Consider the following 27,073-nt stretch of genomic DNA (forward strand, 5'->3'; position numbering starts at 1 on the left):
ATAATTAGTCATTATTGTTCATAAAAATGTATTTAGTCCTGAAAATAAAAACAAAATACACTAATTAGTGAATATTTATTGTCGGAAAAACCCATGAATAGGTGAATTTGTTGTGAATGATAGGTAGATGTGGTACAAAGAAAAATCCACGAATAGGTGAGTCCGCGAATCTTGAGAACGTGAATACGGGGGAAACACTGTAGTAGTACCTCTATTATGGCTAGAATAAATTTGGTTCATAATTATAATCTCACTTTCATTATGAGAAAAAATCTTCTTTCTTTCAGGTGAATGGTGCGATGGTAGGGAGTATATATGAGGTGGTGCGGCTGGTGGGTGGACTTCGTGGCAACCACTTCACCACTGCCACCACCTCCACTGCACCCAGAGAAATAACTGCAGCTCTAGCTACCAGGTTAATCATTTTTTCTTTCTTTTTTGAAGTTTTAGGTTTTATTTTATAGTCTGTTTCACACTAAAAGGTTTCATTGTTTAAATATATATATATAGAATACTGTTTACTTTTAAATATATAAGTAGCTTACCAAGCAATTACAAGCTATAGTTTTTGTACATGCAACTTACCCAGCAGATATATACTTAGCCTTCGACTCGGTCGTCCCAACAGAATTTCAAAACTCGCAACACATGCGACAGGTAGGTCAGGTGATCAACCATTCCCGCCGCTGGGTGGCGGGATCCGGAACCATTCCCGTTTTCTAAACCAGATTTTCTCTGTCGCCGGTCCTGACAACATCTGTTGTTGGTTCCTCCTACTTGGATTTCTTCTCGTTTGCCGAGGATTAAGTTTGATTGATATTTGGTGACGTATTCTTTTTCTTTGGCTTGGTATACGCTATTGTGGACTGTTTTTTTATTTTGATTAGGATTTTTCCCTCACGATGTCTGATGTTAAGGCTTCTCCTGTGCATAGGGTGTGTGCAATGGAGGATTGTAAGATTAGGATACCGAAAGCTTCGGTAGACCCTCATAATATGTGTTTGAAATGTAGAGGTGCTGAATGTTCGTTGAATATCACTTGTAATGAATGTGAGAATCTAACAGAATTAGAATGGAAGAACTTAACCTCTTATGTAAAGAAACTGGAGAGGGATAGAGTTAGGAAGGCTTCCGCAAGGACCTCCAATAGATCTTGCTCTTTAGAACAAGATGATGATAACATTCTAGTAACTAATGTTTCTCCCTTGACCTCAGCTCCTTCTCCCTTTATTGAATCCAAGGATTCGTCCTCTGAAAGGGAAACCATGAAGGCCTCCATTAAGAAGCTACAGGCTCAGCTACGAGCGATGGACAAAGGTAAGAGTGATGAAAGTGACATGTGCAGTGTACCCAGTGCAGTGGAGGGGGCGTCTGACCGGTTCCGCATTGCTCCTAGGCCTAGACCTCTTTCAAACTCCCAGAACCAAGGGAGGAGGAATGTCGACAGCCGCAAGGAGGATGTAGAACATCCCCAACGGTCAGGTGTCCCTTCGGTAGACCCTGAAGTTGCGTCCCAGGCTACCTTGGATAGCCGCAGCAAAGGCATCCTAAGGGAGTGTTTTTCGGCCTCAGATTCGTCGTCTCCGCGACGTGGATGGAGTTCGGCCACAAAATCGCGCCCCTTAAAAAGAGCCTGGAAGGCGCCAAGAGGAGACGCTGCGGATTCAGCCCGGAGCGTTTTCCGGAGGATTGGCCTTCGGACCATAAGAAGGCGAGGCAGGAGGCGCCCTCTCCTCAAGATCCAACTAAGAGGTTTCTGATCAGCCTTCAAGAACAGTTATCCTCTTTGGTAGGCTCCTTTGCCAAAGGCTCTACTAGAAGGAAGGACGTCTCTCTTCCTGTTAAGAGCTCTAAGAGTAGGCCCGTGGTTAGCAAGCGCCCCTCGTCGGCTACGAGGGAGTTCTCGGACTCCCAGACGCTCCTCTCCAGATTATAGAGCCTCTTTTGGACAGGAGTTTTTCTCCTGAGAAGCGCTCTCCTTCGCCCTCTAGGTGCTCTTCTCCTCATGGTAGGCGCTCTCCCCAATACAAACGCAGGGAGTCCAACAGGAGCACCTCTCTACACGAGCGCTCTCCTGTAAATCCACGGGGTCTCAGCCGCTCCCCTAGGAGTCTATCGAGACGCCAGAAGCCTAGTGAACGCCAGGATCTTGTCAGGCGCCAAGAGCCTACCGAGCGCCAGGAGCCTCACAGGCACCAGGATCATGTCAGGCGCCAGGAATCTACGGATCGCCAGGAGCCTAGCAGGCGCCAGGATCCCATCAGGCGCAGGGAGCCTATCGGACTCCAGGAACGTAGCAGATCCCCACGAGATCTTACAATAGTAAGAGTTTGTCTCGGGATGGGCATACTTCTTCTCGAGAAAGGAGTCCTTCGCCTTGTAAGAGCTCCCTCCCTCCCAAACGCTCTCCTTCAGTCGGAGAGTTAGAGGATTTTTCGGACGAGGAATTGCCTTTGGATGCAGCAGTCTCAGACTATCAGAGGCTTTCCTTTCTTCTCCTCAAGGAGTTCGGAGACTCCCTTCATCCTGCTGATCCTCCCTCACCTGGTTCTCTTATGTCGAGTACCAGGTCTCATAAGACCTCTTCGTTTGTGAAGATGCTCCCCTGGCTTGTTTAATGAAGTAAAGAAGGCCTTGAAGAATTTTGGAGAATGGCTCCAATCTAGAAGAGAAGCGGGCAAAACAGTATTTTCCTGCCCTCCGTCCAAGTTGACAGGAAAACCTGGAAGATGGTACGATACCAAAGAGCCTATGGGTTTGGGTCTTCCTTCTTCGGCAGACTTATTTTGCATCTTTAGTAGATTCCTCTAGGAGACGGTCTCTACTTTCAGCTAAGGCAAGTTGGGGGATGTGCGAGCTCGATCATCTGCTCAAAGGGCTTTTTAGAACATTAGAAGTCTTTAACTTCATGGACTGGGTCTTGGGGGCTTTAGCCAAGAGAGCCCAGGACACAGACTTCGTCACTATGGAAGAGCTCTCTAGTGTTTTGGCCTGCCTAGATAGAGCAGTGATGGACGGCTCAGTTGAAATTGCGTCTCTCTTTGGAACAGGAGTTCTGAAGAAGAGATCAGTTTATAGTTCCTTCCTTACGAAGGCAGTATCTCCTCTTCAGAGAACCTCCCTTCTTTTCTCGCCGCTGTCCTCACACCTTTTTCCATAGGACACGGTCAAGGAGATTGCAAAATCTTTAACGGAGAAGGCTACTCAAGATCTCCTCTCTCATTCGGCAAAGAAATTTAGACCTGCGGTGCCAATGGACAAAAAAGAGAGTCTCTTTTCAACAGCCCTTTCAAGGAGCCTCCTCTTTTAGAGCCCCTCTTAGAGGTCGGAGACCCGATCGCAGGAGTAGAGCATCTAGAAGGTCCTTCGGGAAATCTAGATGAAGAGAACGTCCTCCAGACGAAAGTAGGCGCCAGACTGCTGTACTTCGCCAAAGTCTGGGCGCAGAGAGGAGCGGACAACTGGTCCCTCTCGATCCTAAGAAAAGGATACTTGATCCCCTTCAGGGAAAGACCTCCCTTGACTACAACTCCAAGGGAGTTAACTGCAAGATACACAGATCCCGTCCGAAGTTTAGCGATTCGACAAGCAGTAGATCAGATGTTTTTGAAAGAAGCAATAGAGCCAGTTCAGGATCTCCAGTCCCCAGGTTTTTACAATCGACGTTTCCTTGTGCCAAAGACCTCGGGATGGAGGCCGGTTCTAGACGTCAATGCTCTGAATTTCTTTGTCATCAAGAAGAAATTCTCGATGGAGACGTCGTCCTCTGTTCTCTCTGCACTTCGTCCAGGGGACTGGATGGTGTCCCTGGACCTTCAAGATGCATATTCCCATGTGCCAATTCATCCGGCCTCGAGGAAATACCTAAGATTTATGTTTCAGGAAGAGTCTTCCAATTTCGAGCGCTGTGCTTCGGACTCTCAACAGCCCCTCAGATCTTCACGAACTTTATGAAGAATGTAGCTCATTGGCTACATTTGAAAGGGATCAGGATCTCCCTATATTTGGACGATTGGCTCATACGGGCCCAATCGAAGGATCAATGTCATTCACCCTAAAGTTAACCAAGTCTCTGGGACTTTTAGTTAATCCCGAGAAGTCCTCAATGATTCCCCAGCAAAGCATTGTCTATCTGGGGATTCAGATGGATTCTCGGGATTTTCTAGCGTCAGCAGTTCGTTTCTTTAGGAAGGCTACACCTCAGACCCCTTCAGTTTTACCTGAAGGAGTGATGGGATCGGAAGTCTCAAGATCTAGGAGACTCCTTTCCTATATCAGAGAAGATAAAGGAGAATCTCCTCTGGTGGTTGGACCCCCAGAAGTTAAGCAAGGGGATCTCTCTTCACTTAAAGAGCCCTCTCCTAGTGTTATTTGCAGACGCGTCAGACGCGGGATGGGGAGCAACGCTAGGCACGAGAGAAGTGTCAGGCACCTGGAGGGAAGAGCAGGTGTCCTGGCACATAAACAAGAAAGAGCTGACAGCCATTCATCTAGCTCTCATTCATTTCGAGAAACGGATATCGGGATTGGTAATTCAGATTCACTCTGACAACACAACAGCCCTAGCCTATATAAGGAAACAGGAAGGTACGCTTTCCTTCTCCCTCTACGAGACAGCGAGGGACCTGCTGATCTGGGCTCAAGAGAGGAAGATCTCTCTCCTCACAAGGTTTGTGGGCGAGAAAAACGTCCGTGCAGACCTTCTGAGCAGGAAAGACCAACTCCTACCCACAAGAGTGGACGCTCAATCCTCAAGTCTGCGAGCAGCTTTGGTCATTGTGGGGAAGACCAAATGTAGACCTGTTCGCTACCAACAGGAACAACAGGCTGGAGAACTATTGCTCCCCAATCTCGGACCCGAGAGCAGTGGCCATAGACGGCCTTTTGCTAAACTGGGCAGGATTAGACGGGTACGCTTTTCCCCCTTTCAAGATAGTAGGGGAAGTTATAAGAAAGTTCGCCTGCTCGGAAGGAACAAAGCTGACACTGATTGCTCCCTTCTGGCCAGCACTAGATTGGTTTACAGAGGTACTGGAGTGGATAGTGGATTTTCCCAGGTCGCTTGCACTAAGGAGCGATCTTCTCAAACAGCCCCACTTCGACAGATTTCACAAGAACCTCCCCGCTCTAAGTCTGACTGCCTTCAGACTATCGAAGGACTCGTTAGGGCGAGGGGTTTTTCTCGCAAAGTCTCTAAAGCTATCGCAAGAGTCAGGAGATCTTCAACTTCTAGAGTGTATCAGTCGAAGTGGGAGGTGTTTAGAAGATGGTGTAAGGCTAAGAAAGTATCCTCTTCCAGTACCTCTGTGACAAACATCGCCGATTTTCTCCTTTATTTAAAGGAGAATTGTAACTTAGCTGTGTCTACAGTAAAAGGTTATAGGAGTATGCTGGCCTCTGTTTTCAGGCATGAGGCCTAGATCTGACTAATAACAAAGATCTTCATGACCTTATAAGGTCTTTTGAAACATCTAAAGATCAGAGGATTAGGAGACCTAGCTGGAACCTGGATGTGGTTCTTAGGTTCCTCATGTCCGATAAATTTGTACCTTCAGATACAGCCTCCTTCAGAGACTTAACCAGGAAGTCTTTATTCCTCTTCTCTCTAGCAACGGCTAAGAGAACAAGTGAGCTGCAGGCTTTGGAAGGCAAAGTAGGCTTTAAGAAGGACTCAGCGATTTGCTCCTTCAAGCCACTCTTCTTAGCTAAGAACGAAAATCCTTCCAAGCCTTGGCCAAGAAGCTTCGAGCTAAAAGGACTTTCTTCATTAGCAGGAAATGAACTAGAGAGGACTTTGTGTCCTGTCAGAGCCCTCAAGTTCTACCTAAAAAAGAAAGCAACACTAGGAGGTACGGAAGATAGTCTCTGGTGCTCAGTCAAGGATCCTAAGAGACCTATTTCGAAGAATGCCCCGACGTTCTTCATTAAAGATGTGATCAAGGAGGCCCATCTCTCATGCGGTGAAGAGCACCTCAAGCTCCTTAGAGTAAAAGTACACGAAGTGAGAGCCATAGCAACGTCAATGGCTTTCCACAAAACATGGTCTCTCCAGGCGCTGATAGAGTCAACATACTGGAAGTCTAACTCTGTTTTCGCCTCTAATTACTTAAGAGACGTGAAGATTACGTATGAGAAGTGCTTCTCTCTGGGAGCCTACGTTTCCGCGGATTCAGTGCTGGGAAAAGGAGCCGAGGTTAATCCTTCTTAGCTTAGTTTATTATAGTTATCAGTTACGTTTTTGGTGGTGGTTTTTATGGTCGATTGAATGAGGGTGAAGTAGAACTTTCAATTTCTAGATTCTAACATTTTCATACATTCAACTTCCCTGTCAGATATATACTTAGCTATAGACTCCGTCGTCCCCGACAGAAATTCAAATTTCGCGGCACTCGCTACAGGTAGGTCAGGTGATCTACTGCCCTGCTCTGGGTGGCAGGACTAGGAACCATTCCCGTTTTCTATCAGATTTTTTCTGTCGCCGGTGGTGTCAACATTGTTGTTACTACCTCCTGACTGGAATTCTTTTTTCAACGCTTCTGATCTTCTTTCGACCGATTTTTGGTGACGTACTTGGATCGTTGTTTGGCATTCGCTATCGTCGAATTGTTTTTGGACTTGGCTTTGGATTTTTCTTGAATATGTCTGACTCAAGTGTTGGTTTCAGAGTGTGTGTGAATGAAAGCTGCAAGGTGAGGATTCTGAAGGCTTCGGTAGATCCTCACTGTATGCCGACGATATAGAGCTGTTGAGTGTTCTTTAGATAACACATGTAATGAGTGTGAAAGGTTGAGTGCGGAGGAATGGAAGACTTTAACTTCTTACTTGAAGAAGTTAGAGAGGGATAGAGAGAGGAAAGCGGCTTATAAAAGCCTTAGTAGATCTAGATCTAACGAACCCTTGTCTAGTTCTGTAGCTTCTTCTGCTCATTATTATTCTCCATCTTTATCAGGCCGATCACAGGTTGCTAATCCTACTGATTCGGCTTCTGAAATTGCAGACCTCAAGGCTTCCCTTCAAAAAATGCAAGAGAAAATGGCGCCATTAGAAGGTAAGCAAAGTGAAGGTGATATTTCCAGTGGTGTAAGTGTCCCCAGTGTAGTGGAGGGGGTGTCTGGTCGGCTCTGCGACGCTCCCAGGCCTAGACCTCTTCCAAGCTCCCTGGCCCAGAGGAGAAGGAAAGTCGAAACCGGAGGTTGTGGAGAATCCCCACCGATCAGGCGTCCCTTCGGCAGAATGCTACATCTCAGACTGCCAGGGATCGCTACAGAAAAAGCGTCCTACGTGAGTGCTTTTCTTCATCGGGATCTCCCTCACCGAAACGAGGGTGGAAGGATACGAATCTTTCCCGTCCATTAAAGAGGAACTGGAAAGAGCCTGAATTTAACTCTAGCCCCGAGCGCTTTTCCGAAGAAGAAGCGCCTTCGGTCATCAAGAGAGCTAGACAGGAGTTAACTCCTTTTGCTGTAAGGGAGCCTCAAGCGCCTTCCAGATCTCCCTCTCCTGCTTTTGAAGAAGAAAGGGAGTCTTCTACCAAGAAGATATTGATGAACCTGCAAGAACAGCTAGCATCTTTGGTAGGAGTCCTTTCCAAGGAGCCTCCTCGTAGAAAGGACGACAAGCTTCCTGTTAAAAGATCAAGACACCGATCTCCTGTCAGGTGCAACGAGCCTTCCAGGGGAGTTGTCGCACAGGCGGCCATCTCTGGGGGGAGCGAAGCACTAGGCAGGCGAGAGGTGGAAGAGGAAGAAGCGCCTGCCAGGCGCGTGGCGCCAGCCAGGCGCCAAGCAGGCACCAGACAACACCTGAGAGAGGATTATGATGACAATGAACTTCTCACAGGAAGGGATGAGCCAGCCAGGCGCAAAGCGCCTGATTTTATCCGAGATCATTCCAGGCGCCAAACGCCAACCAGGCACCAGGCGCCCAGCTAAGATGGAAGATACAAACAAGAGTGAGGCGCCAGCCAGGAGCGAAGCGCCTGCCAGGCGCCGGGCGCCTACTATATGCGAAGAGCCTGATAGGCGCCAGGCGCCAATTAGTCAAGATTTGCCTATGAGCAGGCGTAGGGAGACAATATCTCTTAATCCCTCACCTGTTAGAAGTTCTTCATCGACGGAAAGGAAAAAGTCCAAGGAAGAGACAGACGAAAGAAGGGAGCATTCTCCTTCCGATCCTCTCGACTTCGAGGACGTATCAGAAGATGAGGTGATTAACAAAGAAGGACTGTCGAACTATAAAGATCTTACTTCTCTCCTTCTGGAAGAATATGGGGATTCTTTGACTCCAGCTGCTCCTCCTCCTCCGCGCTCTCTATTTTCGAGCGCTAAATCTCTCAAGTCTTCGTCTTTCCTTAAGATGAGACCGGCCATATCGATGAAGAGGGCCCTGCAGTCTCTAGATTCCTGGATTAAAACTAAAAAGGAACTGGGGAGGACGGTCTTTTGTATGCCTCCGGCCAAACTGACGGGCAGAAGAGGCATATGGTATGAGACTGGAGAGAATATGGGATATTGTCTGCCTACTTCGGCTGAATCAGACTTCTCGAGTCTCGTAGACTCCTCGAGAAGGCACGCTTTGAACTCGGCCCGAGCAACATGGGGCCTTTCGGAAATGGACCATCTCCTCAAGGGGCTTTTTCACGTCTTGGAGGTTTTTAATTTCCTGGATTGGTCCCTTGGGGTTTTGGCCATAAAGACCCATGAAGCGGAAGGCCTAAACCCAGAGGCTTTGCATAGCATACTTACATGCATTGACAAAGCAGTTCAGGATGGTTCGGCAGAGGTCTCCTCCCTCTTTGGTGCGGGGATGTTAAAGAAGAGGGCAATTTATAGTGCTTTCCTCACTAAGGCCGTCTCTCCTTCGCAGAGAGCCGCTTGCTGTTTGCCCCGCTATCAGAGCATTTGTTCCCTTCTCAGTTGGTGAAGGACATTTCACATTCGCTAACTGAGAAGGCGACGCAAGATCTCCTCAGGCAATCATCGAGGAAGAATAGGCCTGTGGCCAATGAAGAGAAGGAAGGGGCACGTCCACCGCAGCAGCCCTTTCGAGGAGGCCCTCCTGCTAGAACAATTTCCAAAAGAAAGACTACGGAAAGAAGAGGAAGAGCTTCCTTCCGACCCTTTAAAAAGGGGAAATGAGAAAGTGATCCTCCAAACACCAGTAGGTGCCAGGTTACAAGAATTTGCGAAAGACTGGGCAAGCATAGGAGTCGACACATGGCCCATGTCGGTCATCAAGAAGGGATATTATATCCCATTCAAGGACAGCCCTCCCCTGACATCAACACCAAGGGAACTGTCCGCCAGATACAAGGACCCTGTACTGATGGATACTCTTCGTCAAATGGTGGAACAGATGTGGGACAAAAGGGCAATCGAGCTAGTACTGGACCACAACTCCCCGGGGTTTTACAATCACCTTTTTCTAGTAGCGAAAGCTTCGGGGGGATGGAGACCAGTACTAGATGTAAGTGCGCTGAACAGATTTGTAGAGAAACAGAAGTTCAGTATGGAAACGTCTGCTTCAGTCCTTGCAGCCCTTCGCCTAGGATATTGGATGGTGTCTCTCGATCTTCAAGACGACTATTTCCACGTCCCGATTCATCATTCATCGAGGAAGTACCTTCGTTTCATGATGGAGGGAAGGATCTATCAGTTCAGGGCCCTGTGTTTCGGCCTGTCCATTGCTCCTCAAGTCTTCACAAGTATAATGAAGAATGTAGCAAGACATCTACATCCTGATGGGAATAAACATCTCCCTATACCTGGATGACTGGCTCATCAGGGCCAGATCGCAGAGACAGTGTTTGGAGGACCTTTCAACGACATTAGACCTGACAAAGTCGTTAGGATTGATCGTGAACCTCGAGAAATCTCAGATGATCCCCAGCCAGAACATGGTTTATCTGGGGATTCGGATGGATTCTCGGGGTTTTCGAGTGTTTCCTTCTCAAGAGAGAATATCAAAAGGTTGCGCTACAGTCTCCAGCTTCTTAGGGAAGGAGCGCAGTTCAGCGAGGGAATGGTTGAGCCTTCTGGGGACCCTTTCCTCGCTGGAACAGTTCTTTCCTCTAGGAAGACTGCATCTCCGTCCTCTACAGTTCTTCCTGAAAAGGAATTGGAATTGGAAGACAGGACAGCTCTCCGATACCTTTCCGATTCCTGTAGAGGTGAAAAATCACTTAAGGTGGTGGTTACCCCCTCTAGAGGAAAACAGAGTTGTGTCCCTGGAAGTTCGGAACCCGAACCTGATATTATATTCAGACGCGTCGGAGACGGGTTGGGGTTCAACCTTAGGATCGAGAGAAGTGTCTGGCACCTGGTCGGAAGAGCAGGTGTCATGGCACATAAATTGCAAGGAGCTCTTAGCCATTCATCTTGCTCTAAAGGGCTTCGAGCAGATAGTCAGAGACGGGGTAGTGCAGATTAACTCCGACAATACCACCGCTCTGGCTTATGTAAGAAAACAAGGAGGGACTCACTCACTCTCTCTCTACGAACTGACAAGAGACCTTCTTATATGGGCGGATCAAAGAAATATAACTCTACTGACAAGGTTTGTCCAAGGGGAGAGGAACGTGAGAGCGGACAGGCTGAGCAGGAGGTTCCAGGTCCTTCCCACAGAATGGACCCTCCACTCAGAAGTGTGTCAGATCCTTTGGTCTCTTTGGGGGAAGCCTCAAATAGACCTGTTCGCCACATTCCTCTCCAAGAGGATAGACACCTTTTGCTCTCTGGCAGACGACCCCAGAGCTTTTGCAGTAGACACCTTTCTCCTAAATTGGTCCGGACTGGATGTTTACGCTTTTCCCCCATTCAAGATCCTGGGGGAAGTGATCAGAAAGTTCGTGGCCTCGAAGGGGACAAGGATGACTCTGATAGCCCCATATTGGCCAGCCCGAGATTGGTTCACAGAGGTAATGGAGTGGACGGTGGACTTCCCCAGATCTCTTCCAAACAGGACAGATCTGCTCAAACAACCCCACTTCGAGAGGTACCATCAAAACCTCCCCGCTCTTGCTCTGACTGCCTTTCGACCATCGAAAGACTTGTCAGAGCGAGAGGGTTTTCTCGCAAGGCGGCAAGCGCAATCGCTAGAGCCCGCAGATCATCTACTATGCGAGTATACCAATCGAAGTGGGAGGTGTTTAGAAGTTGGTGTAGGTCGAAGAAGCTGTCCTCCTCCAAAACCTCTGTGACCGAAATTGCAGATTTCCTTCTTTTCTTAAAGGAGAAATCGCATCTTTCTGTACCAACCATCAAAGGATACAGAAGTATGCTCTCGGCCGTTTTCAGGAACAGAGGCCTAGATTTGGCCAACAATAAAGATTTGCACGATCTCATTCGTTCTTTTGAAACATCCAAATCAAAAGAACCTAGAGTTCCGAGCTGGAATCTGGATGTGGTCCTAAGATTTCTGTCTTCCGAAAGGTTCGAACCACCTCATAGGGCTTCCTTTCGGGACATTACGAGAAAGTGCCTATTTCTTTTGTCTCTCACTACGGCGAAAAGAATCAGTGAGCTGCACGCCCTTGAGTCAAGAGTGGGCTTCAAAGGAGACTCTGCTATTTGTTCGTTCCAGACTCTTTTTCTTGCAAAGAATGAGATTCCCTCAAAGCCCTGGCCCAGGAGCTTCGAGGTAAAGGGCCTGACTAGCCTAGTAGGTAGAGAGGCAGAGAGGTCTCTTTGCTCGGTCAGAGCGCTTAAATTCTATCTGGACAGAAAGAAACAGATGTGGGGTTCTCAACACGGTCTATGGTGCTCGGTAAAGGACCCCAAAAGACCGATGTCGAAGAATGCCTTGGCCTTCTTTGTAAGAAGCGTAATTACGGAGGCACATAAGAACTGCCCAGATGACTTTTAAACTCTTGAGAGTGAGAACTCACGAAGTAAGAGCTATCGCAACGTTATTGCTTTCCAGAGAAATATGTCGCTTAAGAATATCTTGGAAGCAACATATTGGAGGTGCAACTCGGTGTTTGCATCTCATTACTTGAAGGACGTGCGCGTAACATACAAGAAATGTTTTTCTCTAGGTCCGTTTGTGTCAGCGGATACGGTCCTGGGTATTGGAGCAAGCGCCGATCCTTAATTTTGTGTACGTAACCCTCTTGTTGGATACGTTCTTGACTTCCTGCTGGAAGAAGTGTCAGATGTCGCACAGGCGGCCGTCACTTCGGTTCAGTAAGGAACTCCAGTGGTATCTGACTTTCAGAGGGGTACAATTTTTTTTTTTTTTTACTTTAGTGTGTGCGTATTGACTGTGTATTTCGAGTTATGGGTTGTTTGTGAAGAGTTTGGCGGATAACTCTTGGCAATCTTAGAACTAACACAGGTGTTAAGATCGGGTGATCGGGATCGGTTGTGTGCTCCTTAAAGGGATTTTGACGTAGGAAAAATCTATTTCTGGGTGATTGGCTCGTGTCGCCCTATGAAAGGATCCTTAATATCATTCTTTCTAGGTAAAATTAATCTAAAATTACCAGAGAAAAACAAAATTAAGAAAATGTCAGTAAAACTGACTCGCTCACTCTTTAAAAGAAGTGTCGGTATGAGAATAGGGGCGAGTGGGAACACTACCATGAGACATTCACCATTTAGACCTTCCAATCAAAATCCCCACTAGAGAGAGCTGATAGCAACGGGCGATGTGGCCGCTACTACTACTACTAGGGACGCCACGGACAGCAGCGCCCCTAGCGGTCATCCTTAATCTATGAACATCTTGTCCTGCAGGGAGGGCAAGCAATACAGGGTGGGTTTCATAGGGCGACACGAGCCAATCACCCAGAAATAGATTTTTCCTACGTCAAAATCCCTTTTCTGGGCTCAGCTCGTGTCGGCCTATGAAATAGTACCAGAGAAACAGACAAGATGGGAAAAAGGACAAATGAAAATCAGTTGTAAAAAAGAGGGATATAATATAAGTGAATCAGTTATTACAGAATATAAACTAAGTACTTAAAGCTAACTTATTCTAAACAATGACATAAAAGAAAGCCAGTAATATAAAGTACTTAAAATTAAATTATATTAAACATAGTAAAATACAATAATGAAGTGCAATTTAACAAAATAGATTCACTTAAATAATGTATTTACATAATATACAAACACATTGTGTCCTACCCTAGCATAAAAATAAGGGTAGGTACACTGAAGTACATATAAGTACATAGTGTGGATGTCCCTAGCGAAAAAATAAGGGACAATCCACCAATATGATCTCAGCGGCTAAGGCTAGAGTATCCGAGTAGCATGGCGATAGGGTGAGGCATGTTGGACGAGGTAGGTAGAAAGGAGACCTGGATCTATACTATGACTACTATACAGTATCAGGAGAAACAATGTTTCCCGCTGCTACTGCAGAAAATTTTAAAGATTCCAAGGATTTTAGATAGTGACGTTTAAAGACTGTCGGAGATTTCCATCCAGTATACTTTTTAAGATCCTCAAAGTTCATATGTTGAAAGTAGTTAATTGAGGTGGCTACTCCCCTGATGTCATGTGCTTTTGGAAATGAATCAGGATTGGCTTGTTTAATGAAGTAAAGGATCTGTTGTCTAATACCTTTTACTGATAAAGTACCACCTTTTCTCTCATGAAGAGAGAACCTGAGGATCTTGAGGATGTACGAGATAGAAAGGCTCTTAAAGTTGATACTGGGCAGAGAGAAGGATCTTGCGGAAGTGGGATGACTTTCCAAGGAGCCCACCTTGCAAGAGGATCCTCATTTTTAGCCAAAAAAACTACGATCCGGAGCAAGCAGAACCCTGAGGGGAGGAATTCCACATGACCCGCATCTCTGGATAGAGCCGACAGTTCTGAAATTCTAGCTCCTGAAGCTAGGCTTAATAAGAATAATGTCTTTCTAAGAATCATTATGAATGTACAAGACGAGTTGTCAGTATCTGATGCTAGTTTGAGGACATCATTTAAGAACCATGAGACTGTAGTAGGCCTTTGAGAAGGTCTAAGTCTAGCACAGGCTTTAGGGATAGACGTAAAGTAAGATTCAGTCAGATCTATCTGGAAACCTAACTGAAAGATCTTCTTAAAGCCGATTTATGAGTAGTAATAGTGCTAGCTGCTAACCTTTGTTTTTCAAACAGGATCTGAAAAAGGATATAGCTAAGTTAACTGTCATGGTTGTAGTGTTTGATTCTTTCAGGAAGGATGCTAATTTTTTAACAGCCGAGTCATATTGTCTAATAGTTGACTCTCTCTTATCTGATTCTAGGAAGAGGATGTTTTGTGGATCAATGTTAGCATCTTTATTAGCCGCAAACTTCATGAAGTCCATAAAGTTATGGGTCTGAAGAATTCCTGAGGAAGCGAACACAGTCCTCATTTGTACTGATTGTGACAGCTTGGGATTGGGAATCCGTTGAGGTCGGAGACCCAATTCCAGAAGCAGAGGATACCAGTTGCTCTTGGGCCAGTCTGGAGCAATCAGGGCTACTAGTCCCTTGAAAGTCCTCAGCTTGCTCAAGACTTTCAAGAGAAGATTCACTGGAGGAAAGACATAAATTTTTCTCCACTGATTCCAATCTAACGGGACAGGGCGTCCGTGGCATAAGCCAGAGGGTCCAGGTTGGGGGCCACATAGCAAGGGAGCTTGTGGTTCGCTTGTGAGGCGAAGAGATCTACTGGAGACCTGGGACTCTCCGGCATATCCACTGGAAATGACCTGTAGTCTAGGGACCATTCTGATTCCAGAAGGGACCGACCGGGACAAAGCGTCTGCTATCACATTTCTTACCCCCGCCAGGTGAGTGGCGGACAGATGCCATTTGTGTTTGTCTGCTAGTGCAAAGATGGCTATCATGACATGGTTCACATGTTTGGATTTGGACCCTCCCCTGTTGATGCAATGAACTACCACTGCACTGTCCAAAAACTAGTCTTAGATGAGACTTTTCCGGGGGAAGAAGTCTCTTCAAGGTCAGGGTAAGAAATACTGCCATTGCTTCCAGAACGTTTATGTGGAGCTGGCGGAACTGAACTGACCAAGTCCCCTGAACTTGTTTGAATTGAGAATATCCCCCCCACCCGGACAGGGAGGCATCTGTGTGAATGGTTAACACTGGAAGGGGATATTGAAGGGGTACCCGTTTGGCCAGGTTCTTCACTTTTGTCCATGGACGGAGTTGATTGCGAAGGATCTGTGGAATTACTGACAACTTGTCTCGAGATTTGGCGTTTGCTCTCGATCGCCAAACTCGATTTATATCTTTCAGCCTTGCTTTCAGGAGGATGTCTGTCACTGAAGCAAACTGAAGAGAACCTAGGATTCTTTCCTGGCTTCTCCTTGATGTTTGCTTGCATTTGAGAAATTGTCTCACAGACTGGCTATTTCTTTCCGTTTGACCACTGGAATTGACAGATTGTGGGAAGATAAATCCCATTGGATTCCTAGCCACTGAAAACGAGACTCCGGAGTAAGTCTGGATTCGTTTTGTTTATCTGGAACCCCAGATGTTCCAGAAATTGAACTACCTTTTTCGTGGCTTTGAGACATTCCTCGACTGTTGGTGCCCAGATCAACCAATCGTCGAGGTATGCTGCTATCATTATTCCCTGAGTTTCTCAATTGTTGCACCACTACTTCTGCTATTTTCGTGAATACCCTGGGGGCTACATTCAGACCGAAGGGCATCACTTTGAATGAGAATGTCTGATTTCCTAGTCTGAATCCTAGGAATGGGCGGAAGTGTCTGGCTATAGGGATATGATAGTATGCGTCTGTAAGATCGATGGAGCATGTGACGGCTCCACGAGGAAGTAAGGTCCTTACCTGCGAGATGGTAAGCATTTGAACTTGTCGCAACGACCCCAATGAAAGAGTTTAGCCTTGACAAGTCTAAGATTACCCTTCTTTTTGTTGAGCCTTTCTTTGGCACGCTGAATAAGCGACCTTGAAATTTTAGATGCTTGACTCTCGCAATAGATCCTTTCTGAAGGAGTTTCCTCCGCATAATCTGTCAATTCCTTTGATGGTACTTGATGGAATGATTTGATTGGAGGAGGATCTTTGATCCAACTCCAACCCATCCCTTGGACACTATGCTCTGTGCCCAATTGCTGAACCCCCACCTGTGACGGAAGAGGAACAGCCTCCCTCCTACCTGGGGAGCCTCACTGTTGTTGGGCGGGTTGACCTCCACGCCCTCCTCTGAACTGCCTACTCCTTGCCGCTCTTCCTGTGCCACGCTGGCGAAAGTGGCCTCTCGCTCTGCTACCTCTCGACTGCCTATTAAAGGGAGGGTAAGCCTGACCTTCATACATAGGGTTGAAGGCCGGCGAGAGTGCGTAGGAGGTCGAGGGTTGCGACTGAGGAGACAACAGGAGGATGGGTTGGGTCTGCTTCGAGGTTGAAGGTTGTCCCTGTTGAGTAACCGGGACGGCCTGAACGAATTGCTGCTGCTGCTGGTGTGTTTTTGGTAAGGCTGGAACCTTTTACCAGACTTCTTTAGTTTCTTACCAGCAGCGGGGGCGGATCTTGTTTCCTCTTAGAGGATACCCCACCTAGCTCTAAGGCTCTGGTTGAGCCTAGCAGCCTCGTGGTGCACCTCATTCACAGCGGACTCTGGGAAGAGGTCCGCTCCCCACATGCTGGAAGCCAGGAGTCTATTAGGTTCGTGCCTAATAGTGCATTCCTGCAGAACGTGCTTTCGGCAATTCCTCCTAGCTTGGAAGAAGTCGAAAGCATCCGTCTGAACCGTTTGAAGCTGGGACTTGGCCAGAATCTTAAATAGAGGTTCTGTGCCATACGATAGAGCAGCCATCTCCGTGATAATTAGAGAATTGAGGATCTGCCAAACCTAGTTCGAGCGTCGAACTCGCCTGGATCAAGGAATCAGGCAGCCTTGGGAGCTTTTCGCCAAACTGGTCCATGCACAGTCCGGTTTGAGGCTTACCAAGCGTGAAAGTGGCAAGGCAAGTTTCTCCCACAATTCTCCGAAGGCTGGAAAGAGCGGAGAAGTAGAATCCGCTTCCCTCAGCTGTGGCATGGGCTCATCCTTAAGGACTGCTGAAGAGTCGCTTCCACTATTTTGGGTAGCGAACGGAAGAGAAGCCTCCTCCTCCGTCGCAAAAATAGTAAAAGGACTCTTGAAAGCCTGGAGCTTAGTGTTGGTTACACTCCCAGTCCTCAAGGCAGTGAACCCATTCGCCCGTTGAGCGTGCTCTCTACTATAGAGCACGTTCTCTCTGGAGATCTTGTCCTCCCTAGTGAGGGCCGCTACGGTCAGCCTAGCATATCCAATGAAAGGCTGCGTCAATCCCGGAGGATAAAACTCGAAGTCCTCAATCCTTCGAGTTCCACACTCCGGGACAGAGATCATACCGTCCTCCTGAATGGAGCGTAAGCGGCCACTCTCCATGGGTTCTCCATGGAGAAGGCTGGTAGCGACTCATAAGGTGGTAGCTGGAGAATACCAGCACTTGCTACTGGGGGAGACTGGATGAGGAGCCTGAGCAAGCCCAGCTACTCGGTCCTCATTCTCTCTAACTCTGTTAGAGAGATCTTGGATGGACTGGCCCGACTGAGTCAAAGTGCTCGACATTGTGCGAACATCTGTTCGAACTTGGTTCCGAGGGCGGAGACCTGTGAGCCTACCATCTCTCCTACCTGTTGCATCACCACTGCTGAGAAGGCAGTGGGATCAAAGGTGCTTGGTCCCGCTACTCCAACCGGCGTTGCCGGAGTGGATGCGGTGGAGGCCGGAGAAGACATTGGCTCAGCAGGAGCGCGAGCCTTCTCCTTAGAAGCCTTGCTTCTAGAGCTCTTTGAATAGGAAGAGCTCGGCTTAGCCTTCACCGCGTCAGCATAGGAAGTCGAAGACTTCTAAGCTGAAGAAGACGACGACGACTTTTTAGAAGTCGTCTTAACAAGGGTCTTCGGTTCTCTCTGTCCCTTCACCTTTGGGGGTACAGAGAGAGCGGGAGGGGAGAGCGGGCAGGGATCTCAGATCCCGAAAAGCCTTGGAAAGAAGCAGTAGAAGAAGGGACAGGAGAAGATCCAGGAGCGCCCAAGAAAGACCTTGGGCACCCGACACACCTACCTCAACCAACAAATCCTCCGCACCTACCGCCATAGGCTCAATATTAAGGTCCAAGGTTGCGACGTCTCTGGGACCGTCTCCTGCGTGGCCACGGCCCCGAACGACTGCTGCATCTCTTGCTGATGAGGAGGCGATGAGAGGGGCTGCAGAGATGGGGTCAACATATCCTGTTGACTTGCCGCCGGGGAAGATCTGAACGGCCAGCTTCTTGTCCAAGATGTATGGCTGGCCCTTGGCGGCGTTCTTCCCGAAGCCGCCCACCCAAGCCTTCAGGGTTGCATGGGCGACTTCCCTCACACCGGCAGCCTGAAAGAGAAGGCGAAATGAAAGCTTCTAGTGGCGGGGACGGGGTTAACAAGCTTATGACTAAGTGTTGTTAGTAATACGATAAAGAAGTCTACAATCGACTTACCCCCCCCCCCACCAGCTGACTGACAAGGTCGTAACAGATGGCGCAGGCTTCCGGGTGCCAGACGATCATGGCGTTGTGAGTCATGGCACACGGGGCGTGAGATCTGCACTCATCGTGGGCGCAGGGGTCGTACAAAGTCGCATTGCACCCTAGGACCTGACAGTTGGTAGCCTGTAAGTGGAAAGATACATAAGTATCAGGAGAACACTTACAGCCTAACAATTGCCTCCGCGTGCATGCCGGAGTGAGAAAGTTAGATTAAACCAGAGCCCGCCATAATACGTGTCGGTAACAAGATGGTTGGAGTTTGTCCAAGGCTACGCCGGAGACAAGAGAAAGAATCCAACCAGATGTGGTGGTGAAATATGAAACCACAACGGAAAACGACGGAGATGGTATACATACAATATAATTCTAGAAATTCATCGTAAATTATTAGGGTATCCTTAAAAATAACGAAATAAATATCAAACTTTTCCCCCCAGTCACTAGAAGAGTGCCAGGGGTAAGAAGCAAGCTCTCTTCCGGTAGTGGGGAAAAAAGGGAAGGATATAGTAGGCAAGCAATAGACCACTAGTAGTGACCACCCCGCCCGCTGGCGGAGCCAGCAAACTATAACCAAAGGTGCCCCGCTGCGGCGGAAGGCTCCGTTCGTTATAGTGGGGGAAAGGTGGGACTGAGCAACTGGGGGGGGGTTCCCCGGCGTAACGCGGCGGGAGAGAGAGAGGGGGGGGGGTGGGGTGGCCTACTCCGCCCCGTCCCAACAAACTACCCGCTTCGACCCGGTACCCGAAACAAGTGGTCGCCCTATACCCCAGCTGGGGAAGAACCCCCTGGCCGCCTCAGAGAAGGAGGGAGGAAGGCTACTGAGGTTGTCATGGCAACCAAGGGGTCCCCCAGACCCCTCCCTATACCTGGTAGGGAGGGAAGGGGAAGGGTAAGGTGCGATGGAACACGTGACCGCAAGTGGCCTAAGCCGCGATAGCAACACAACCGTGGAAGGGCACGTGAACCAGGCTGTACCAATACATGGGACATGCACCTAGGCTAGCCCTAACACCCTAAATAGTACTAAAATTACATCGTAAAGATGGAAAAGACACTTTTAGTAAAAGTAAAAAGAAGCCCAGGAGGAGGCAACTGTTCGAGGAACAGAAAGCCTACTCGGAGCCAGCGATAGCCCCAGATGAAGAGCAAGAGCCGGGATGCTGGGCCAGAAACACAGAATAGCCCTAAATACCAAACTAAGAGAATTGGTAAATGGGCTAACCTAGCTAAAAAGGCGATGTAAAAAACGATGAACGTGATATAGTAAGCCCATAAGTATAAGAAGTCCCAGTATGGAAGACCGGGAATTCTTAACATGAGGCAGCATGGCGCCGCCACGAGTCAACCGGAAACGTATATGACCTATTAGAAGGAAAATACTGGTCCCTGGAAGACTAAAATACGGTAAAATACTACTTATGAGGCACTTAACTTAGCCGATGCGATGGCAGCACGTTCCATGATGGAGAAGGAGGTAAATCCAAGAAATTAGGCACACGAGCAAAAAATGCGTACAACGCGTACCGCTAAATATTAAGGATGTCCGCTAGGGGCGCTGCTGTCCGTGGCGTCCCTAGTAGTAGTAGTAGCGGCCATATCGCCCGTTGCTATCAGCTCTCTCTAGTGGGGATTTTGATTGGAAGGTCTAAATGGTGAATGTCTCGTGGTAGTGTTCCCACTCGCCCCTATTCTCATACCGACACTTCTTTTAAAGAGTGAGCGAGTCAGTTTTACTGACATTTTCTTAATTTTGTTTTTCTCTGGTAATTTTAGATTAATTTTACCTAGAAAGAATGATATTAAGGATCCTTTCATAGGCCGACACGAGCTGAGCCCAGAAAATAAGGCGTGTTGTCATATAAGTGGATTAGCACCCATTGACAAATGCCAGTCAGGCTCTGCCGAGTAAGCGGATAAGATCCCATCGACAGACCCACAAGAACTCTTGGCCACAGATCACTATCTCGCTAAGGCTCTTGAGGTGAAGCAGACTCCTAGGCAGTAGCCACGAAGTCTTCCACCTAATCAGGTAGGAACCAAGGTCTATAAATACCTACAACATATGTTGTTTACCTGTCTATTCAGTAGTTAGCTGTCTCTTACCCTCCGCCAAAGGGTGTCAATCAGCTAAGTATATATCTGACAGGGAAGTTGGATGTATGAAAATGATATTGTTATGATACAATAAAGTTTCATACATACTTACCTGGCAAATATATACGATTGATGGCCCACCCAGCCTCCCCGCAGGAGACAGGTGGAAGAGAGAAAATCTGATAGAAAACAGGAATGGTTCCTAGTCCTGCCACCCAGAGCAGGGCGGTAGATCACCTGACCTACCTGTAGAGAGTGCCGCAAAATTTGAATTTCTGTCGGGGACGACGGAGTCTATAGCTAAGTATATATCTGCCAGGTAAGTGTGTATGAAACTTTATTGTATCATAACAATATCATTACTAATATGGTCAGGTGGTCAAGTTTAGCTTTAGTGCTCCTTGTTTTACTAGTAAAGAGAAACCTAAAGCTCTGTCATGTAAGAGGGCTAGTCCCCATTGATATGATACAGGTAAAGGCTCTGCCATGTAAGTGGGTCAGCCCCCATTGGTACGATCCAGAGAAGGCTCTGTCGCGTAAGTGGGCTAGCCCCCATTGACATGATCCAGAAGGGTTGTTCAGTCATAGGTCCCTACCTCGCTGAAACTCTTGAGGCATGCAGACTCATAGACAGTAATCATGAAGTCTTCTGCCCAATCAAGTAAGAACCATGGATTATATATCCAGAAACATATATTGTTTTTTCCCTGTTTTTTAATGTTGTAGGTAGCTGTCTCTTGCCCTCCACCAAGGGTGCCAATCAGCTAAGTATATATCTGCTGGGTAAGTTGCATGTACAAAAATGATATTGTTAAGATACAATAAAGTTTTGTACATACTTACCTGGCAGATATATACGATAAATGGCCCACCCAACCTCCCCTCAGGAGACAGGTGGAAGAGAAAATCTGGTTTAGAAAACGGGAATGGTTCCGGATCCCGCCACCCAGCGGCGGGAATGGTTGATCACCTGACCTAACTGTCGCGTGTGCCGCGAGTTTTGAAATTCTGTCGGGACAACCGAGTCTAAAGCTAAGTATATATCTGCCAGGTAAGTATGTACAAAACTTTATTGTATTTTAATAATATCATTTTTCACATGGCAGCCTTAAAATTCAAAATTCACAATAACTATTCAACTATCTAGTGTAGGTAACTTAAAACCCTGCCCACTCTGGGTAAAGAGCGGAGTAACAGCAGAGAGCTCAATCATTTTTCTGCCGGTGTCCAACCAACATCGTTCATTCCTGCAGCCTACCATCATTGGTGTTCATAGTACGTAATTGTTCAATCGCGAACAAATCTTCGGTCTTAACAATAGGATTTATAGTGCCAAGCTGGATTCGGTTAAAATGCAGGTGAAAGCAAGGAAACTTGTGAGATCTGGCAACGCATGTGTATATCGGGTGAAGAGTGGTCAAAGACCACGCACCTACGCCACCGCGTCAGTCTTTTTCTTAACTGCCTGGGTGAGAGTTGTGGTTGACCTCTCTTGGCCTTTACCCGGCCCGGTTCATTGCCCATTTCAATTGTGTTTAGTGTGTGGCTGTTATTATGGCTTCTTCTGCGCCTTCTCAGCCTCGTCAATGTGTGTGCCTCGGAACTCCAGGTTTTCCGTGTTCTCTTTTTTGGCTTCGGCTGCGACCGACCCCCACATCATATGAAGTAGGTGCCACTCTAATTTTTGTACAATAATGAATCCTTGCACGGAATGCTGTACATGGCCTAAAGAGCAGTGGAAGTCATTTTATAGCAAGAGAGAGCATCGGAGGGTTTCTACTCTTCCTTCATGGGAAGGTTTTTCTTCACCTCTTCCTGTTGCATTGTCTCCTGTTGTGCTCACACCCCATAGTAACGTTGTGTGTTTGTCCCCTTCCTTTTCTTCCATTGATTTGTTGTCGGAAGTATCGGGAGGCACGCAGGCTAATTTTTGTAATGTCACCCCTTCTTTGGGAGTTAATTTGATTCCTCAGGAAGAGGGAGGCTTGGAGGCTTTTGCATCATTCTCCTCTATTCCAGAGTCGGAGGTGTCCAAGATCGTGGTGATTTGGAAGACGCTCGGGCTACAGGGTTCTTCGTCCTTGGAGGGGTTGCTGGCGCACTTCATGGATGCTCGCTACCCCCCTCCTCCTGGTTTCTTCTAAGTGGGTAGCCGAGGTCAGCCATCTTGTATTGCTCCGCCAGTGACTGTTACGGTGATGAATTAGGCTCTAACAGTTTGGATAAGGATGAGCTAGTCAAGTCGCAGAGAGAGGATGAGACACTAACCCAAATTTTTTAATGCGAGCTGGATGATGATCTCGATGATGTGTGTAAGGAAACTTTTTGTTTAAAGGACAAAGTTTTGTGTCGTTATGTTCGACCGAAGTCAGGTAGTAAAGGTGAAGACACAGAACAATTAGTAGTTCCTAGGAAGCTTCGTGAGCTAGTTTTGAAGTTAGCACATGATGAGCAAAGACATTTAGGAGTAAATAAAACTTTCAAGTGTATTAGTAGGGTGTACTTTTGACTTAAAATGAAAAATTATGTAAAGAGGTATGTTTTAAGCTGTCATGAATATCAAACTGTCGGGAAACTGATTCAAGTAATTCCCAGAGTTCAGTTGTGTAATATTCCTTCAGTAGGTGAATTTTTTTGAGAATGTATTTATAAATATGGTCGGAACTTTGCCTAGAAGTAAGGGTAGAGATGATTGCATAACTAATCTTGAGTATTATAAAAACAATCTAAGAGTTGGTTGGCAACTAGCGAAGGAGAACGGAAGCCCGAACGGAAGTCAAGGGGGAACTGAAGGAAAGCATGATCTTAGAGCAAAAGAGAGAAGTTTGTGTGTAAGAGATAATGTTTTAGTACTAGTCTCGAGAGAAAGTCCCTTTTATCTTGTAAGTTCGAAGGTCCTTTTTTAATTTTAGAGAAGAGGGGAAATATACATTATAGAATTAATGTGGGTATGAGTAGAGCAAAGTCAGTGAATGTAAACTTGCTTCAGAATTATAAAGATCGCCCCGTACCTTGGCCGCCGCCCGTGCCCTTGGTAATTGTGTCCTAGAAAGAGAAATTAGTTTTGAGAAAGACGCAAGAGGTGTCTTAGTCTTTCAAAGTTTTAATCAGAGTTCAGAAAACGGTAAAAGTAAGAGAAGGATAATGTTATAGTTAGTAGCCTCTCTAGAGATTTCTCAGAATGAGTAGCCTAATAACCGTTTTCTGTTATCGCACGAGTGAGTGTGTGGAGAAGCGTGCATGTTTGACTGGATTAAAGCTTTATGCAGAATTGTTCCCTGCTGTTTAATTCTTGTTCCTCTGTAAAAAAAAAAAAAATCAGTTGATTTCATTTTTTTCTCTTTTGGGGGGGCGTGTGATGGTAATTGCTTCATAGCAAAGGAAGTTAAAGGAAAGGGAAACGCATTTTCGAGAAGTTCGGCAGTAAGGAGGCTTTCACGCCCGTGTTGGAGGCACCTGTTCTGGAATCGTCGGGCGTGTTGTGGAGCGCAACACGCGCCGATGTGTCGGGAGAAACGCTGCGTTTTCTGATGCAATACCTCGTCTAGATTCATCTAAGAACTTCCGGAAACCTTGGGAGTCTGTGACGCTTGCCGTAGGCTCCGCCCCCAGAGTGCCATATAAATACGACGGTCGTAGCAGAGAGATCGTAAAAGAGAGTTCACCAGTCAGTCACAGAGAGATATCCTCAGTAAGAGCCACAGATCAGATTATCAGTGAGAGATCAGCAGCAGCAGAGATCATCCGTGAGAGATAATCAGAAAAAAAAGTTACTCGAGAGTTGGTTGGATACTGGTCTAGTCGCCTTCAGGAGTGGACGACCTGTTATCTCGATGTCGAGCAGACTTCAGAGAAGAAAAGGTCCTGCTAGAGGTTTTGGGGAGTTCCTGCCTTACAAGTAGACTAGTTTCTGCAATATGGAGTCAAGAGGACGTCTGCAATCACCGTTTTCCTTTTGAGAAGCCATTGTTTCGGATTGCCAAATTGACTAGCAAGTATTTGAATTGTCTCACTGTTCCCCCAGTACATGCAGTGTAAGATTCTATCTTGTTATGTAAATAGGAGATACCATTCTGCATTTACCTATGTTAGTAAGCTTGTAAATAAACCTTTGTTGTGTTAGTGTTTCTTTCTATATTTGTATCCCCAGACTCAACTGTTGGTGTTGAAATATTTTTTGTATTATTTCATATCGAACCTGAAGCAAACCTCTCTCTAATAGAGGCCGTAACATATACCTTCTTTGAAGTTTCTCCTCTTGAATGGGTTGTGACCTTCACCCTCTGCAGTGTAACTCAAGTACTGCCTGAACCCTTGGATAAGGTGAGACCAAGAGCTCACTATTGAGACAGTCTTTTCTGCTGGTTTTGGCCCTATCAAAGGATGTTGGGGAGCTTCTTGGCCTTTCTCATCTAATACAACACCCAGAAGGATGAGTATACTTCTTTTACTTCTTCATGCTTAAGTCATTGGCAACTTTCAGGGGCCAGTTCCTTTACATTAGCACAGGTAAGCATAAGGAGTTGGTTTCCAGGAACACTATTTCTTTTTGGCTTCATGAGACAACCAAGCAAGCCTATGACTTCAGGTAAAGGGGGTAGGTGTCTATCAACAACTGATTACCTTTACCTGATTTTACCTGAGGGACTTTGCCCACAAATCCTTGCACTCCTTCTCCCTTGGACTTATGGTGGCTGCTTAGCAAGTTGTGTAGGCATCCAGCTTTGCTTAGAGAAACAAGTATCTCACAAGGAGCAGTTTGCTCAGTTAGCATCCTGGGGGTGCGAATCCTTTTTGCCTGGAACACCAAAGCCAAAATACCAGCTGGGATTGGAGAAGTTTCATGGAAGTATACTAAAAGCATTCAGTCACAGAGCACCTTCCTTCCTAAGGTGCATCCCGTTCTACTCTTCTATTTAACAGGGGACTGGGCTAGGGTATAATTTTCTGAACCCATCTTTATTTTAACCAGAATAGCTACCTTCCAGTATGCAATAACTTACATGGTATTACATAGTTTTTTTGGTCTTTCTTGCTTGTTGAGTGAGGCTCATAGTCCTCTCACAGGTGTAGGGCCCTACCATTCTGTCATCCCTATGCCAGACTAAGTAGGAGGGCACTGGAGTCATCGCAAATGCGATGAAGACCAAAAGGATTCTGGATGGTTATTCAACTTCCAGTTAGTTAACATAGACAACCTCCCACCTAAGGAATGAGTCTCGTGTACAAAATTTGATGGCTTTGTATTTCCAAAGCAACAAATAGGATCAGTATTTTAAAGTTTTATTTTTTTGAGATACAGGCAGTCCCCAGTTATCAGTGGTGGTTCCATTCAGATGGCTTGATGATAAGCAAAAATCACATATAACCAAAAATTGCCACCAATAACTAGTTAATGGCACCTCTGTTAGGTATGCTTCAGTGCTAATAACCAGAAATTGGCACTAAAATCAGCTTCAGCGATTTTCGGCGCTAGATAAGCCCCATAAAATTGGATCACTGATAACCGAGGCCGCCGATAACTAAGGACTCGGTGTATACGAATTAGCGCCTTTTATCACAGTTCCTACTGCATCCCCCTGCTTATTTATAAGGCTGAAGGATAAAGTGTATAGAGACAGTAGTAGTAGTTGAGTGAGGCTACTTCTGTAACTCACCCACTAACCATAACTTAACTACCCTATCTCCCATCTTAAGTTGACAGATACTCCTGTATAAAAGACTCAGGTTTACATAACTATGAAAAATCCCAATTACATACTAATGTAAAGATGTGATATAGTACTGGCTGCTTCAATGCCTGTATGAAATATTGATATAAAGTATCGAATTAATCACTCTACTCTTACCTCTTGTCTTTTGCCTGATGCACTATACGTATATTTGCTATTTTTATAAAAGGCCCATTTTGTTGCTGTTGAGCTAGAGGAGAATTTACTTACGCTTCTCAGGCTACTACTTAAAACCTGCCAGTCCATCGCATCCCTAATTTCATCTATGCAAATCAGCATCCCTTAAATCCTTTGATTCTTCTTTGCCCTCAGCTTTTCCCATTTCTATATGGGGTCGCTGTTTCTAGTCAGCCTTCTCCATCTTCCTCTGCCCGGTACATCTTGTTCTCTTAGACCCTTTTCCTTCGTGTCATTCAATAATTTATCTTTCCACCTGAACTTTGGCCTTCCCCTCCCTCCCTCTGCCCTCCACCTCCATGTTCATAACCCTCTTACATATGTGTTCATCTTCTCTCCTCATAACATGACCAAACCATTTGAGTCTTTCTTTCCTGAGCTTTTTTTTTAAACCTCCAATACTTTGACGGTCCCCCTGATCAATTCATTCCGGATCTTATATCTTGTTGTGACACCACATATCCTCCTCAGCATTCTCATCTTAGCCACTTCCATTCTTCTTTCTTGTTCTTTCTTTATTGGCCAAGTCTCTGCCCCATAGAGCAC

The 27,073-nt window shown here is 46.5% G+C and overlaps 2 protein-coding genes across 2 annotated transcripts in view; one reads left to right on the top strand and one right to left on the bottom strand.

Annotated features, from left to right (window-relative positions):
- LOC135224546 (uncharacterized) overlaps nucleotides 1-27,073 on the bottom strand; it is a 387,606-nt gene that overhangs the window by 163,965 nt on the left and 196,568 nt on the right. The window lies entirely within an intron of this gene.
- Nucleotides 289-27,073, top strand: part of LOC135224545 (uncharacterized) — a 202,735-nt gene continuing 175,950 nt past the window's right edge. Inside the window, exon 1 of the mRNA XM_064263642.1 lies at nucleotides 289-415. Coding sequence (XP_064119712.1) covers nucleotides 300-415 — 116 coding nt within the window. The 5' untranslated portion in view covers nucleotides 289-299. The remainder of the gene's footprint in view (nucleotides 416-27,073) is intronic.

The sequence above is a fragment of the Macrobrachium nipponense genome, chromosome 12, assembly GCF_015104395.2.
Source record: "Macrobrachium nipponense isolate FS-2020 chromosome 12, ASM1510439v2, whole genome shotgun sequence".
Classification (NCBI taxonomy): domain Eukaryota; kingdom Metazoa; phylum Arthropoda; class Malacostraca; order Decapoda; family Palaemonidae; genus Macrobrachium; species Macrobrachium nipponense.